Source organism: Notolabrus celidotus, chromosome 16 (genome assembly GCF_009762535.1).
Source record: "Notolabrus celidotus isolate fNotCel1 chromosome 16, fNotCel1.pri, whole genome shotgun sequence".
NCBI lineage: Eukaryota > Metazoa > Chordata > Actinopteri > Labriformes > Labridae > Notolabrus > Notolabrus celidotus.
In genome coordinates, this window is record NC_048287.1 from 20,555,016 (window position 1) to 20,572,352 (window position 17,337).

At 39.2% G+C, this 17,337-nt stretch overlaps 1 protein-coding gene across 1 annotated transcript; it reads right to left on the bottom strand.

The window, feature by feature from the left end:
* Nucleotides 1–801: 801 nt before the first annotated feature.
* On the bottom strand, nucleotides 802–8,684 carry LOC117828151 (transcriptional repressor scratch 1-like). Its single transcript, XM_034705152.1, has 2 exons — nucleotides 8,564–8,684; nucleotides 802–1,971 (listed from the first exon to the last, which is right to left on the bottom strand). The coding sequence occupies exons 1-2, from the start codon at nucleotides 8,682–8,684 to the stop codon at nucleotides 1,196–1,198; spliced, it is 897 nt and encodes a 298-aa protein (XP_034561043.1). The 3' UTR covers nucleotides 802–1,195.
* Between the last annotated feature and the right edge of the window lie 8,653 nt (nucleotides 8,685–17,337).

Below are 17,337 nucleotides of genomic sequence, written 5' to 3' on the forward strand. Positions count from 1 at the left end.
AAATAGACAGATAAAAAAAGACAAATCTCAAAAGTAAGACCGATTGGCAACAAAAACAACGTAATACAACGGTTCAAAGGTTTGACCTTTAGGAGGAAATCAGGACATTTTAAATGCCTGAATCCTCTTTAAAAACACAGACAAGTAAAAAATAAATAATATTATATAGAGGTTGTAGGAGAACACTTTGTTAAGGAATACCCTGGTGGCTCAGTGGGAATTTTATCTATTGAAATCCGGTCGGTCGACCTAATTCTCTCTCACTTTCCACTGTTTACTGTCAAGTAAAGCTCAAATGTAAAAAAATAAACAAATAAATAATAATAAGAAGAAGAAGAACTGTCTGTTTAAGACATAGGCTTAAAGAAAAATCTCAAAAAAAGAATATTTCCCGATTACAAAGTTGCACTATGATAGTTTAGTGTGAATCTAACAGAAGCTGTAGTTGATTCTGAATACCACAGACAAAGCATGTCACTGGTATAATGGAAAATCTGTACTTCTGTTTTGTTTACTTGCAGGGAACAAATGCTGAGTCATTTCTTTGTCTTGTTGCTTTATCTTCTTATGAGTTCAGTCCAAGGTTAGTTTCAAAAGCAGGACACTAGAGGTACCCTTAGATTGTAAGTGTTTGTTTTTTAAAAAAGCGGTACGAAAGTTCATTGAATCTCTTTGCAAGAAAACTAAAGACGTGATTCATGCTTCAAAGTCCTGTGATATTCCTGTCTCAGGAAGACAAAGATGGGAGAGCAGTTGTGCTTCAGAGTGTTTTCGTCATGTGACAAGGATAGATACGGACATAAATAGATCTAGGTATGTTCAAAAGTGATGAGCTAGATGTGCTGTGCTTTATTTATCTTCAGAGATACTCAAAACAGCCTTAAAACGGGACCTATCTCATTGACGCAGGTGGTATTCTAAATCAAGCATCAAGAACTTTGTACTCTACTTCCAGATGAGGAAAGAGGAGACAATGGAAAGATAGGAGGGTCTTGATAGAAACAGACATGTCCTTAAACTACTTCTCAATCTATTTTTGTCGTATGCTCCATGATATTTGCAGAGAAAACACGCTTCTCTTTAGTGCTCAGGCATACTGGTCTTTTTGTAGGGAAAGCAGGAAAAGAAGGAAGAGCGGCCAGCAATATCAGATTTAAATAACCTAAAAAAAGTCCAGTCCACCTGTCTAACTTTATCATTCCCCCAGCGAGCTAATCGGAGAGAATGCCCCTTTGAAACATGCTGACTCGTAGTGCTTATTCAGGTAACTCTTGAGTGCAAACGTCTTGTCACAACGTTTACACTTGTAGTGCTTGAAGGCCGAGTGCGTCTGCATGTGAGCCCGCAGGTTCGACCGGTCAGCAAATGCCTTTCCACAGTGCGCACACCCAAACGGCTTCTCCCCTGTGTGTGAACGCATGTGACCCTGCAGCAGCCATGGCCGGCTGAAGGCTTTGCCACACACGTCGCACTTGTGCTTGAGGTCATGGGTAAGCAGGTGCATGGCCATTGCCGGCATAGAGACGTAGACCTTCCCACATGTTGGGCACTTTTTGGCCATCTTGCTGTCGATGCTCCGGTGTGTCTGCTTGTGCCGGCTCAGGTTGGAGGACGTGGCGTAGGTTTTGCCGCACTCACTGCAGGTGTGCCTCTGGGTTGCTCCTCTGGGGCTTGCAGCAGCTTTTCTTCTTGACCGTCCGTCCATGATGAAAAATGCGTCCACTGAGTATCCATCGCTCACGGCTGCGTCCCCGTTGATGTATCCACCAGCTGATGATGACACCTCAGACCGCGGGCTGTCTGGCTGGTCAGAATCACCGTGGATATCCCCATGTATGCCAGAATAGGTGTCATCGATGCGGCTATAGATGATTGGTGAATGGTCAGGGGAGGGAACTTTAGAGATGACAGAAGAGTCACTTCCCACCACATCATCATAAGGAGATGGACTCAGGTAATCGCTGACGTAGCCTGAGGAGAGAAAGGATGAGGTCAATCATTTGTTTAATGACAGAAGGGTTGACTGGAATTAAAAAAACTGATTAGTGCAAAAAAACTTTACAGATTACAGATTTGAAGTAATAAAACAGATATTCTGAACACTAAATGAGTTTGGATGCTATTAAAAATCTTAAAAAACACTGTTTTGGTGGTTTGCAAATCATTTAAATCCTAGATTTAATTGAAAATAGTGCAAAGAACTGACAACTTATCAAATATTGACAGGGAAATATGTGATTGTTCTATGGAAAAAATAAGCTTATTTTGAATTAGATTCCAGCAACAGGTTTCAAAAAGGTTGGACAACAAAACAATAAATAGGTTGAGTAATGCTAAAAAAAAAAAAGAAGACACATCTCCCAACTAAATAGCTTTGTTTGCAACAGGTTATTTACATGACATTAAAAAGGCATTCCAGAGAAGCTGAGTCCCTCAGGATTAAAGATGGGAAGAGGTTCACCTCTCAATGAAAAACAACAGTTTCAGAATTTCAGTGTAAAAATGTCATCATCTATTGTATATAATATCATTGAGAGATTCAGAGAGTCAGAAAAATCTGTAGAAAAGAGACAAGGCCAAAAAGCAATAATGGATGGCAATGATCTCCGAGCCCTCAGGAAGCACTGCATTAAAAATAGACACGACTCTGAAGTGGAAATCACTGCAAGGGCTCAAACTCACCTCCAAAAGTGATTGTGAACACAGTTCATTGCTGCATTAACAGATCCAGGTTAAAACTGTTCCATGCGGAGCAGAAACCATTCACAGAGGGTTTAAATTATTTGCAAATCCTCAAATTCTGATGTTTTTAAGGATTTTACACAGTAACCCAACTTTTTTGGAAATTAGGTTGTATTTTATCAGTTGAATTACATTAGACAGTGCTTTTGTGCTTCTTGCATATTGTGGTTAGAAACCAAAGTTTATAGAACTTTGAAGCTTTTTTCTGGCTGATTTTTTTTTAGCAGGAATGTGCATTTTTAAGGCCACAGGGCCTCTAGGGAGTAAAACAGAGAAGCGCTGGAATGAAAAAAAAACAAATTATGGCCTGCTATCCTTCCAAAAAATGTTGCGTTGTAGGCCTTTTAATGCTTATGATAATCTAATCATAAGGCATGTCACTTTATGTTAGTTGGTTGATTCTACTGATAGTTTATATTAACAGCAAATCCTTCATATGTTATTTTGTATCATGACAGTAGCAGGACAGACAGAACAGAACACTGGAAGTATTTAAAAAACTAACATGCAGTACAAATAATGTTACGGCCAAACTACAGCAATGAGTCATAGGGAAAAACCCTTGTTCAGACATCTTTACAGGGAGCTGATTTGTTGTTTCTAACTTGTGCGCAATTTGTTACTGAGTGAGTTTTAAGAGCTACTATCATCTTGAGGACTACAGGAGCCCTGAAGTATCCACAGTTTCCAATACAGTTAAAAAGATTTCATATAATTGTAAAAACACAGGCCACAAATCAAACCGTACACTGAAGTTCATTCATTATTCAGAGAGCTGCTTCAAGTGTTGTCTCCTGATAATGTTACTGATTACAGCCTGGTGTCTCTGGTTTCTAAATATCAATTGGACCGCCCAGGATCACATTAACAACATCTGCATTATCTTTGAAGATGAAGTTTATTTGTTTATTTATCTTCATTTTAACAAATGCATTTATACAAGACTAAGGCAGACACAGGACTTGTCAGAGGTTTATCTAAAACTACTTTTTCAGATTTGGTATAAAACAGAGAAGAAGAGCTTAGGTATTTACAGTGGCAGTAAAGTGCTTTTATGTCTTTTCCAGCCAGGAGGAAACACTTTTCCCTCAGCAGGAAATCTTTATTTTTCATACGAGGGTTCAGTGAGCATACTGCCTCTTCAACAACTGCACCTTCCCTGACAGGTCTACAGCATACACAGTCACACCTCTGAGCTGTCAAAACATCTACAGCTGAACACAGAGCATCTCTATTACAGCAGCTGGGTTACTTGTGCTTTGCTCAAGGGCAAAATGACACCGACAGCATTCAAATGTGCACTGGTTGAAGCCTTTAAGTCTTCCTCAGGTATATCTGGCTCAAACATTCCTGCACAACCTGCATACTTCTGCAAAGCTTCCAATAACTGATGAATAATTTGTTGCTGCGTTATGAAGTCAGCTGCTTCATTATTTCTATTATTGGCTTTTATGCTCAACAGGCCGAGCTCTAGCAGACACAAGGAAAAGTCTGGTAGCTAATACCCCACAGCCGTGACTCCTGTGGATCCATGCCGATCAATAGCTCTCCATTTCAATTAGCACTCTGTGAGCATTCAGACACAGGCAGCAGAGGAGATACCATTGCTGGTAATATAATTTCATGATGCAGTTCTGAGAAAGCTCAGGAGTTGGTCGATAATATGATGAGAACAAGAGATGGAGAGCAATAGAAAGGGGGGAAGGAAAGAGAAGAGAGTGAGTAGATAGATGGTAAAAAAGCAAGAAGGCAAAAAAGGAAGGAAGAAATGAGGCTGGAAAAAATAGTTTTAGCAGGGTTAAAGTGGTACGACCAACACAATGATTGTGGTTAGGTGGTTTGGTAGAGCTGCTAACAGCCCTCATGCTGATTTAACATTTTGAATTAATTTAAGACAGAAAAATTAGAGGGAGGGAAAAGAGAGGGAGTTGGAAAGAGGGAGAGAGAAAAAAAATCATGAATCATAAATATTCAATCATTGCACTCAGGAACAAATTCCTGTGTTTGTGTGAGTGTGTGCACACATCTGTGTGTGTCTTGTTTTATAGAGCATGAGTAAAGCTTTGAAACATGACCAAGTGTTCATTTTTAAACATTATTAAGTTGACTAAGAACAGCCTGGTCTTTTGAGATGTAGCAAAATGCCATATCACATAAATTGGCAGAACTACAAGCTGATGCTGGTGGAGGCCGAACGGCTTCTCTGAAGAGGTCACGCCTTGCTCAAGGGTACTTCAATTTGTCCTGGAAACGTTTTTTTTTTATTGTGTAAATGTTTTTCGTTAAAATAAATCTCTTAATCCCTTACATTTGAGTACTTTATTTTGTATTACATAAGCATTAATTTCATAAAGGTTAGTTTGATAGGAAAATGTAGTGTTGTATATTTAAGTTTCTCATGTATTACATTTAAAGTCCTTGTTCTTTAATGAACTAACAGTGTTGAATACATTGGGAGCAGTGAGATATAAGTTACTTTTCTTTGAAACTATATCAATTGTACTTGCATATAACACATAACTAAATGTGTAAGTATTTAATTACATACTACTGCCATCTAAAGCTGTCTTTGACAACTGATCCCATCCTGATCAATACAAACCGTATTAATGCTGCTGAGATGTTTGAGCTAAGGAAAATAGACTTTGTGTTAAAAATAGTCTGTTACTCAGGTATAAACCTTTTTTATATATATATTAGTAAGTTAGAAAGTGAACAATATTGACATTTGGTTCCACACAGTATGTAAACCCCTGTATCTTATGTTATTATCTGCATTAGACTTTCACACAAAGCTGACATAACCACTCCAATCTCTACTTAATTTGAGTGATTTATATCCAATAGTTGCCAAAACATCATCTTAAAGAGCAGTGTGTTGAATAGATTGAATGACAGACTTCCTTTAAGACTGGCTTACTGATTTGTCGTTGGCTCTTTGTGAATTATTAAACGGCTCACTAATTTGTTTAAGTATTCAGTGTGCATCACCTCACCTTTGGGTACTTGTTTCTGTTTACCCTGCTGTGAGAGAACAAGGGATCAGACTGAGTTTTGCATATGTGACAAACAAGAAGGAAATTAAAATTAAAATTAAAAGACCCTCTATCTCTGGTTTCAGGATGGAAGATTTTAAAGTTTACCCACCAGTGAGTTATGCAGCTTTCTCTCATATAAGCTCCGTGATCCCTGCCAATTAAAAATGACCCCCGCCCCCCTCCCCCCCAGTATTTGCTTCACAAAATACTGTACCTGCTGTGTGTCTCAACATGTGCGTGCTGTCTCTGTTTGTTTGTCTTTGTCTCTCTCAAACTGTCTCCGCCTCTGTCTCGCTGTCAACTCTGTATTCATTTCAAAGCACTTTAGCAGCATTAGAGCTGATAGCTCTTCTAAATGCCTATTAAAGATTAAAATACTCTGCCAAACCGAAGCCATCCTCCTTTTAAGTGTGTCTTTGAAATACAGAGAATGTGAAGGAGAATGAAAGATGGGGAGAGGCAGTGAGAGGCAAGAGGTAGAGAGAGAGAAAAGCTGCAAGCTACAATTTAATTTTTGATCCAAACCAGCAGTAACTGACGCACACTTGTGTGCTTTAGACACTTGTAGGTCACCAACTGCTTCCCCTATGTCTGTGTGTGTGTCTGTGTGTGTGTGTGTAATGCAGTGCACTCAGCTGTGCAAGCTGCCTGGGAAATGTGCCGAGTTGACAGAAACACAGCAGAGAGCGTACGTTCATGTGCATTTTTGTGTGTACATCTGTGTGTGTGTGCAACAAGCTGCAGCTGCTTCAGTCAAACTCTTGTTATATTTATAACAAGGGGATAGAAGTCTCAGTCTTTACATGCCTGCCGCACTGCTGCTGCTGCTGCGGCTGCTGCTGCTGCTGCTGCTGCTGCTGCTGCTGCATGTGTCTCTGTTCGCCCTGACATCAGAACACCTGGGATCTCTTCATCGCACATTTGACCTTGTGACAATGTGAAAACCACCAGGCTGCACTAACACAGTACTCACCCCTTGCTCTGCTGTGGCAGCCACAATTTTCCCTCTAGTCCTTTTAAGCTGCTTTGATTAAAATTCCACCACTAGGAGGCGGAAACAAGCTGAAAACAGTGCTCTTTAACACAACCTTACAAATTCGTTTTTATGCAGGTAGCAGAAAGAGGAAAGATGATCACTCCATAAGAAAAATGATATGTCCAACATTCCTTCTTCCCTTGTATTTATGTTATTGTCTCCATAAACACCTTAATAAAAATATGCAGCACTTTAGTTAATAGACACTCTCGGTTTTCGACAAATAGGTGTTCAATTTTGACTTTTAAATGGTTGATTCTCTGTTTATAAACACTTATTTTCTTACTGTTGCTGCTTAAAAGTGGGTTGGTGAGAGCAGTGAAATTGGCCTGTTCCAAAAGAAGTGACAAACCAAAACAGCTGGCTAAAAGAGGCTGAAATGTTTCATACGATTGTAGTAGAAGAGCTATGAAGTAGAGGTAACTAAAAAGAAGCTTTAAAGTATAATGATGCATCCAACAAAGGCACCATACAACCAAAACAACAGCTGAGAGGGGCAAAATATCTCAAAGCTGCAAAAGTGCAGTCTTTCTTGATGTGTTTTTCAATGCAAAACATCAAGATAGTTTTTTTTTTTTACTTTGTATCTATTAATGCATCTTCAAATCATGAAAAGCAGATCCCTTCATTAGTCCCAAGGGCATGCAGCTCTTGTTAAAGTGGTTTGTCCATCAGAGAGCAAACATTATACTGTCAGCGTCTGTTCAGAAAGCTTTTTAGCCAATATTTTATCAATAGCTGAAAAAATTCCCCTGAAAGTTTGACCTCCCCACTGACTCTGTATTGTATTTTGGCTGTGAATGCAGGATTAAACACTGCATGGGAACCATTTAGCATCACTGTAGCTGTGTAATATTGTTTAAATCTTGGAGGGAGACTCAGAGCTGCTGGAAACAACCTGATTTGAATAATTTACTGGGCAGCAGAACAACAGAGAATCCTGCTGTATATGTCATAATGTAATCAGTGGTTTCCTGCAGAAACTCTCAGCTCTCTGACTCCCTGTTGCTTATCAGCTGTTTTTTCTTTAACTCTTTTTTTCATTAAGAAATAAGATAGTTAACGTTGTGCCTTAACTTGTCCATAGCAGCATGCTGAGTTTAACATATGTTTGCTTTCTGTAGTTGGTCCCTACAAAAAAATATATTATCATTGACTGAAAATCACATAGCACAATTTGATTCATAAAATGATACAATGACATTTGTATACACATTTACCAATCCCATGCTATTTCTCATAGGGAATGCTTGTGTCAACTATTACAGTCTGTATAGTTTTAACATAAAAGTTTTGCAAGGATTAGGTTTGTTAAATAATGCTTCCTGATAAAGTACTTCTGTAAAAAAAATATCTGCTCTGCTCTGACCTTTGAACTGGAGGGTGGCCAATAAGGTCAATATGTATCACACGTTTCACATTACAGCTGTTGCTTAAAACAATAAGTGTCTTTTTATAGCCTGGAGCCTCAATGGATTGCTTCATCCATAGAAGGTTTTCTTACCTCTCAGCCATCGCTCTAATCTGCTTCTCCACATAGGGTAATACACTTTCATGGACATAATCTTTGCAAGAAAAAGGAATATTCAATGTTTATATTTTTGGGTTGTGACCGCAGTTTGACCCCATAATTCCCCTTTACCCTATCCTTCTGAAACAGCCTTGACTAACGCTTCAGATCAGTAGATAAATAAATCCCCTAGATGATGTATGGAGGATAGCGAGTGTGTAGGTGGAGGTGACAAACCTTTGTCATGATGATGGAATCGCAGACTGATCTCTTCTCTTCTGCTGTGATACGAGCTCTCCAACTCTGCTGCAGAGAAATCGTCCAGTTTCACTTTCTTCACTAAGAACGAGCGAGGCATGATGGGACAGTCGTCGTTCCTTCACTCGAAAAAATAACACACACTTCCTATTTCTGTCAACCAGCTTCAGACTTGTTGGTAAAACTCTTTACTGTTTGATTTAATCTACTCCTTGGTTTCAGCTACTAATGTTATAGTTTGCTCCTTCCAATCAAACTGCCTCGAAAGTGGAGAGCAGGCATGGCTCTTTTAAAGACCAGACGAATCAAGCGCTCCTCATGTGCTTCTAATTGTCAGCATAACTGGTGTTCAGGTTTGAGGAATTTAAAAAATGGAGTCAACGTCGCCACTGAAAGACCTGCGGAGCTCTGAGAGGTCGAAAGGGATACAGAATATAAATCTATTCCTATGTTGGCTCCTGTTCCGACAACAAGGAAGGAAGTAAATGAAGTAAAAGTCCCCTTTTCTTGTTCCCTGTTGTGTGTTATTCCGCTGTTTCAAACCAAAACGCTGTTTAGTCTTCCAAACCAGTGGATTTCAGCACGCGGACAGCTCCAAGAACAGCGCTCCTAGTCCCCCCAAACAGCCTCTTGATTTCAGCACCGGACAGCTCCAAGAACAGCTCTCCTCGTGCCTCTTGATTTCAGCACTGGACAGCTCCGCGCAGGTCTTCTGGTCTTTCCCCGTCCCACAGCTTATCGCCACAGTCCGTCCAGCGCTGAAGGATAAAAGAGACAATAAAGAAGTTTCCGACGCTTTGGGAATACCTCAGCTCGAAGCGATACACAGTCCGGTGGAATTTCCCAAACAGGTGAGTCAAAACAGCCTGAATGTTTGAGCCTTCAAAAGAAGTGTAAAAATAACAGGTGCAGCGGTCGTCAGACGGTCAGAGAGCAACTGAAGGTTAAAGGGGTTCAAAAAACAAAAACCGATAAGTCTAGAAAATGTGTCGGTATAGCTTCAAAATCAAGTAAAGCTTAAATCGTCATCACAGTTCTCAAAGATATTGCTAAAAATACTCGTCCGGAAACCTGCAATTGGAAGACATGAACAGCTCATCCCTCCTTCGTCGCTCACTCTCTCTTTCTTACACTCTCGCCTCTCCTCCTCTCTTTCTGTCTCCCTGGCGAGTGCGGAGCTGCGGCGCTTTCTGATGCACGAGATCAGCTGTTGCCGCTTTATAGAGGGTGAGAGAGAGAGGGAGAGAGAGGGTGGGTTGGGGGGTGGTGGAAGTGCTTAATTTTATTCAACAGAAGAAAAAAAAATAAAAAGAGCATCTTTTCTTGTGGGGCCAGTAGCAGCGCGCGAGGATGGCCGGGCAGGGATTTAATTGGTTAGTTTTAAGTGCACGCTCACGCTGATTTTTGTAGCAAAGGAATAGGGGATTAAAATCACACTTTTAAAGTTAAAATCCCAGTTTATGTTTTATCTTTGATTACATTTGCCTCATCTCTATTTTGCTTTATTGTCTGTTTATACTTTGACCATTGGAGAAAATGTTTTCATTTGCTGAATACAACTGAAAAAGCTCAAAGCAAAATGTCAGATTTTACTAAATTTGCTTTTGCTGGAGAGCTTATTGGTCCAATCAATAGCACGCAGACTCTTATTATGGTGTTAAATTCAATCGGCAACCTCCAGTCTGAAAATAAGAGTCCAATGCGGAAGTGCTAAAAACTGCAGTTCATAGAGGATCCGCTTGAGGCTGGCTCCGGAAGTACTGGAAACCATATACACACCAATTCAAAAAAGCAGATCTTTACTGCAGAAATAAACATGTTTACAGCCTGGTACAAAAGACGAGTGTAGGATAGCTCATTTCTCAATCGGCACACACCGTAAGGGGGTTGATTTTTTTTCTAACGAGGAAATTTCGAAGATATTGAGATTACGAGTCTTCCAATGAGAGGCACAGCTGACTTGATTGACAGACGGGAACACTGTAGTTGTTGGCTAGGAGGCTCAAAGCCCGCCTCTTTACGTCACAATCGCTCAACAGCAGCACTATCGCTGCCGCCGAAGATTGGCCTCAAAACAGCGCTTCAGAAACAGATGGGTGACGTCACGGACCGTACGTCCATATTTTATACAGTCTATGGTTAAAATCAAGGGAAATTTCTGGCACATCCTATGGTAAACAGTGTGATATAATCTAAACAGATTAATATCAAATAAAAACAGGACATATTTTACTGTAACCAGGATTGGCTTGACCTGTTCGATACAAACATAAACATGTGATTATCAGACTTGTTCCTCAAGCCACAGAGATACAAGAAAGAAGAAATAACTGAATGATGCATCAGACACATTCATCTGTTCACCTCTGGTATTTTTAAATGACAAATGATTATGTTGTGATTTCATTAAGTGCAAGCTTGCAGAATAATGTGTTACACGAGGTTTGTATCTGTAGACAGTAATGTCTTGTTTATAGAATAATAATTGCCCACCCTCCTAACAATTCAAGGCTGTATCAATGACCAAGAACCATGTTATCAACCGCTGAAAACCAACTTCTTGTGGCAGCGAACACAGGTCAATGCCTTTACACTGCAGTTGACCAATTGAGTTCCTTTTATGCAAATCAGTGTCCCTCCTGGGCCAATCAAGTCTTCTATGCACAAATCCAGACTCAGCATTAGCCAATGAGTTTAGTTATTGTAACTGTTGTGAAGATGTTTTTACTGAATGGTTTCTTACAGCCAGAGAGAGGCACAATGTTAGAGCCTTACAGGACCAGCATTACTCAATATACATTTGGTGGATTTAGTGCAGAGTCATAATACACTGTTTTGGTGTTTAGACACTCAGACAAACAGATCTCTTCCTCCAGCCAGCAGACAGCGACACACACACATAAACACACACACACTCATCCAAAGCCCTACCCCCATTCATACACACACAGACGGGCAGGATGATGATGTGTGATGTAATTCAGTGACGTGTGCGTTTATGTAAGTTCTATTCAGTGAGGTCCTTGGAGTTAACCTATTTTTATAGTTCATTGAGAAAATGTTTGAGAGAGAAGGAGGGAGTATGTCTGTGAGTGTCTTTTTTAAACCTGTGGGCGTGTGTGTGTGTCTAGTTAAGTGCATTGCAGAGTACTGCTTTTAAACTCATCGGCCTGTCTCTTTTGTCGACACTTACCATTGCTGCTTTATTTATATGCTCATGCTTATGTACTGAGGAGTTTCTTGATCTCTCTCAAATGGATTGCATAGTATTAGATACAGCAGATTACAATGTGTTCAAACATCTTGTTTGAGGCTCTAAAAAATCCACCTATGAACCTTCTATTGAACTTAATAAAGCATGTCTTTCTATAAACCATGTTCTTCGGTGTAGCATGAGACAGATTGTTTCTTGTGCAAACCCATCTGAGAATCAACAACCAACTCTGCATTCTTATGCAGCCCTTTTCAGCTCCTTTCAGCCTGTTGTTTTGGTTGTCCTGCGCAAATATGAAGTGTTTGGTCCTGTCTCTGTGCTTTCATCAAAATGAAGCTGTCTGCAGTTTTGATAGCCCTGTTTACGCTGCCCAAACAACACATAACAGCTAGATGACCCTCAAAAGATCTTCAACAATATCTATCCTTCTGAAGTGCCCTAAAATGACATATGTTTATGAATAAGCCACAAAGCTCTGTTTTACATGTTATGCAGCAGCCTTTTTTTTTATAATTCTCACGCAAGTTGGTGGGCCGAATGTTATTATGAAAGGATAATGGTGTGCTGTCGTGTTCAAGTTTGCAAGTCTTGAATTTGACAATTTATTAATGTTTCACTGCACACCGCTTATTAAAACAGACGGAAAAACAATGGATAAAGAAATACAGAGAGAAATATGTTGCCATTTGTAAGTTAAACAACACATTTCCTACCTTCAGACAACCAGCAAGGTTGTAGTTAAATGCTAACAGAAGCTGGTTTTGCTGTGGTGTTAAATATGTTTCAAATTGAATTCCTCTGCAATATGAGTCAAAAAGTAAACTATGAATGTAAAACATATATTCGCCTTAGCACTCTTAACATGTGTTAGTGGCAGTTGTTTATAATCAACCAATAAACAGTGTTTGTTATGGTATTTAATGTATGGTTTATCCTCTATGAGCAAGCCAAATGCACTGATTGTGTCTCCTTCCCGATCAATGACACACCAGGAAGCACCGATTCTATCTGGTCTATTTCTATGATGGTGACATTGTCCTCTTCTCGTTATTTTTCCCTCTGGCCTGCGAGTGCCGCTGTACTGCTGAGATCAGCGAAAAATCTGTGTGTGTGTGTGTGTGTGTGTGTGTGTGTGTGTGTGTAACATTGTGAGTAGAGGCTGTGGGGACATGTGGAGACTGGAGAGTCATTAGCATAATAATAGAGTCAGATGCATGTAGACAAGCAGGCGGTGTGTGAGCGTCTCTGTGTGTGTGTGTGTGTGTGTGTGTGTCTCCTGTCAGGGAACACAATCGAAGGGTCCTTGTTGACTTTTCATTCCTCTGTCTTTTTAAGAGCTATTTAAATGACAGGGTTTTAAATAAAACTCCATTCAAATAGAAGGGTTTAACATATAAAGCAATATCCAGATGAAAGGGTTTGTAAACAAAAACTGACAGAGAAATACAGAGCAGAGGGGGAGGAGAGAAAACAGAGGGAGGGGGTGACGGACGGAGAGAAAAAACAGGAATAAAGACAGAGGATAAAGTACAGACACAAACCACTTATGGAAGAAAAACAGAAGGTCAAATAGGGTTTGTCTTCAACAGTAGCAGCTCACAGTAACAGACCTGTCACATTGGTACACACTCAGGTAAGGATGCAGGACCCTGACACTGATATTACCAACACAAACTATTGTGTAGGTTAGTTGTTAAAGCTGTCCATAAATGAGACTCAGTGAAAACTCAGGGCTTGTTTAGTTGCCTTTCAAATAGAGACATGACAACACAGGTTTCATTTAGCCTGGAGCCAAAATGTTTATTAGATTCTTTCTCTGCATCAGGCAACTACACTTCAAGAAGTCGACAGGAAGGATGACAGTATAAAAAAAGGAATATATTCGTCATTTTAACCTCTGTGATCGCAGTAAAGTGATGCAATTGAGGATGAATCATCCCATTCTTAAAGAAATACGGAGCACTTTTATTATACAGACTAAGACTGAAAAGAATATCAGTCAAGTATGATTCTGAAATACAGGGTTTGTGTTACATTTTCTCTGCCCTGGACTCTTAGTGATTTATGTCAATCAAGTCACTGACAGACCACCAGAAATGTTCTCATACAAACCTGTTAATTCGTAGTTTTTATTCCAGTCTTGGAAATAGAATAAACACTAAACTTTTCAAGCAGCAGGATTTTGGTTTTTACTTTTACGGTTCATCTGGCAGCATCATATTACCATCTTCATTTCAACAGACAACCGTAGCATTATATCTTGGCAGATAAGTTGACCTACATTCTACCAAGTACCTAGCTTACTCAACTATTGTCAGGGCATGGAGCAACAACTAAGAAGATTTGGTAAAGTATTCAATTATCAGACAATTATGCTTATTTGGTGTTCATTATTCTTCTTATCGGACAGGTTATATGATTGAGGAAACTACATGAAAAAACCAACAACTTGTGTCTTATTAAGTCCTGAAAACTTAACTTATTAAATAAAAAAAGTGCTGTTCTTCTCTGACACCTCTACGACAGAGAAAAGTGTTTGTCTGTGACTTCTGAATCTATTACAAGAGTCTCCGAAAAGCCAAAAATACTTATGAGGTGAGAGAAAGGTCATGTGGTTAGGAAGAACAAAAGGAGGAAAATGAAAGCATTAGAGCCCTCCTGAGTTTAAGGAACCACTTTTCACACAAAGTTAGGATTTTACTTAGCTAATTGCAGTTCTTGTCAGGATGAATGTTTAGAAAAAATGGTAGTAACAGGCATTGGGGCTGAGTCTTTACTTTCTTCTTTTCCAGAGGTCCTTGTCATGGATTCTGTACATGACTTTATATCTGTTGATGCCAATATCACCGATGATGGAGGATGCTGTCTGAAGACTGGAACCCTCAAGGAAAAAGGAGAAAATGATGTTCATGTGGTTGTTTGTTTTCACCTTTGTATGTTTTTTTGGGGAACTTTTCTCATACTTTTGTTTTTCACTTCTAATAAACCCTCCAAAGACCTTGTTCAACCTTTGACCTTTTCGATATTTCCTTTGTTTAGACTTGGGAGGTGCAAGCGTCAGCCTCACTTTGATCTTCACACAATCCCATAACACTTCCTTTCTTTGAAGTATTTGATATTTTCATGACTTCATTCTCCTTCGAACCTCTAAAATAAAACAATCACTTTTGAGTGAACTGTTCAAAACTAATGCCAACACAAGCAGACACTGTTTCTTTAAGAGCTCTAAAGCCAAAAGGGTTGAGAACAACAGCTTTTATTCAGTGTTGAGTAATTCAGTGTAACCCTATGCAATACAAGGCAACTCAGCTAAAAGAAAAGCAGCAAGGGATTCGTCATGTCCAGTGCATTAAGCAAGTGTACAATGTAGGACTGAGCAAAATACAGTGTAATAGAGGTATAAAGAGGGGCACACAGCTGGCCATAATAAAGCAAAACAAAGAAAGATCATAATATCACCAGTAAACCCGTCATGTCCGTGTCATTAAGATACATATACGACCCTGCATGTGTGCTATGAATATGTATGTTGTATGTATAAGATGTGACCCTGGACATTAATATGTATTGGGTGGTAATGAGCCGAATGGGCAGATCAGATGGGTCCTTTTTAACTGGTCACATGTGGCTCATTAGGGTAGGGCCACACAGAGCACCTGACACCCTAAAGATGACTACTGCACCCAAAGAATTCTTTTATATCATCTCTGTTTTTATCAGGCGACGCGGAGAGAGGAGAGATCAAAGAGCGATGAGAGATGAGAGGCAAAAGTTGACATTCAGATCTGAACTAATTTGACAGGTATGTGATAATACACTAACGTTAGAGGAAGAGATAAAGAAAGTTCAAAAAATGTGTGAGAGACTTTCTAGAATCAATTGAGGGGGTTTTTGCCTCTAGCTGGCCCTGAACTTTGACCTTTGTGGGTGTAAAAGATAAAAAGCAGTCTATCTGACAGGAGTCATGATCACATATTATCAATATGAACCTAGACTTGTGGTGATAATACAACATGCAACATTTGACTTCCAGAAAAAAGGGGTGTTTTTATTGTTTAAAGAAATAGTTAAATTAGACAAATTTTATTATCATATTTGTAATTATTGGCTACAATCTTATGTAGACTTACAAACAAAACTCACACACAAAACAGCGAAAAGGAGCAGCATGACAGATAGTTGGGCTCATATTAACTAGGCACATGTGTGTCATTAAAGTAGGTTGATATAAAACAGCTGACACCCGTGTGGGGAGCGTGGGGTTATAGTTATATCACTGAAACCATGTGTCTTTCAGTGCACCTTATAATGTAGTTCCTTTTCCTACTGTACAATGAAAGCCACACGTATGCGACACATGACCAGATTTAAAAGGTAGTAAACTCTGTCTTTCCCTTTACTTGAATCTGTTATGGTAAATTAGGGGGCTCTAAGGTTGGCTGGTGTGTAGAGAAGCAGAGGTAATAGGAAATTTAGACAGATGATTAGGGCCATATAAATGGAGCCACCTGACACCCCAAACCCTTAAAAAAGAGATGATGCATCACCATTTGCCGTCCATTCTAAGCATGTTGACTTTTATTTAAATAGTTTATAGCATGTAAAATTACATTCCATGAACATTTAAACGTTTAAAACCCTCTCTCAGTCATCAGGTATTACCCCATTCAGTTATTTTGAAAGAAGGATGAAATTGCAATTTTAACAAAAGCAATAATATAGCAATTTTGCAATTAAAAACTCCAATCCAATTGAAATCCAGCCTATACGTCTTCAACTTCATTGTGCAAAGAATGATGATAACAGGGAACAGATTAGTCTTACTGAATCCCCAGCCCTGCTTTAAAACTTTCTGACACTTGAGAATCATTTAGACTGATCTCTCTTTAGCTCTAAGTAGAAGGTCTGTGCTCTTCAGGGATTCTCTTAAATGTTGATGGTGCCATAAATATCTAGTTTTTATGATTTTACCACACAGTACATTCAGATCATGACAAAAGTCCAACCTTGTTGATCATACTACCACATTATTACAGCCCATACCAAAGCAGTGGACTGTGGATCAGCAAAGATATCTGAGGCTATAATTTTAGTTACTATGTGATACCACCAAGCACGGCCATGTGTAAGAAAGAAATCTGAGCAAAGAAATTAGATCACTGTGAACTGTATGAAAATATTCTAACAGCATTAAGGAGAAATATTTTCATATTAAAATGATTAAAGTCTTGTACTGCCCTGGAAAACTGTTATTCATGTTTTGTGTTTTTAATTTCTTTTTTAATTGAATTTACCATTACCAATGATCTTAACATGTTGTCACACAGCTGTAGTTAGCTTGTTATGTTGGACAGTATATGAACAAATCTTATCAACTATCATTTAAACAAGTACTGAATTATTGCAGTCAATTGTGTGTAAAAAAAGAAGCTTACAAACCTCAGTCTGGGGCGACACATGTTCACCGACAGATAGATGGATAGACAACTTTATGAGTCATTAATTCAAACACAGACGGCTTATTAACCAGCCTGTGTTC

Excerpts from the sequence above, each read along its gene's own strand:
- LOC117828151 (XM_034705152.1), bottom strand. The coding sequence starts at position 8,684 with ATGCCTCGCTCGTTCTTAGTGAAGAAAGTGAAACTGGACGATTTCTCT. Across the intron at positions 1,972-8,563 it reads ATTCCATCATCATGACAAAG|GCTACGTCAGCGATTACCTG; the intron begins GTTTGTCACCTC and ends TTCTCTCCTCAG.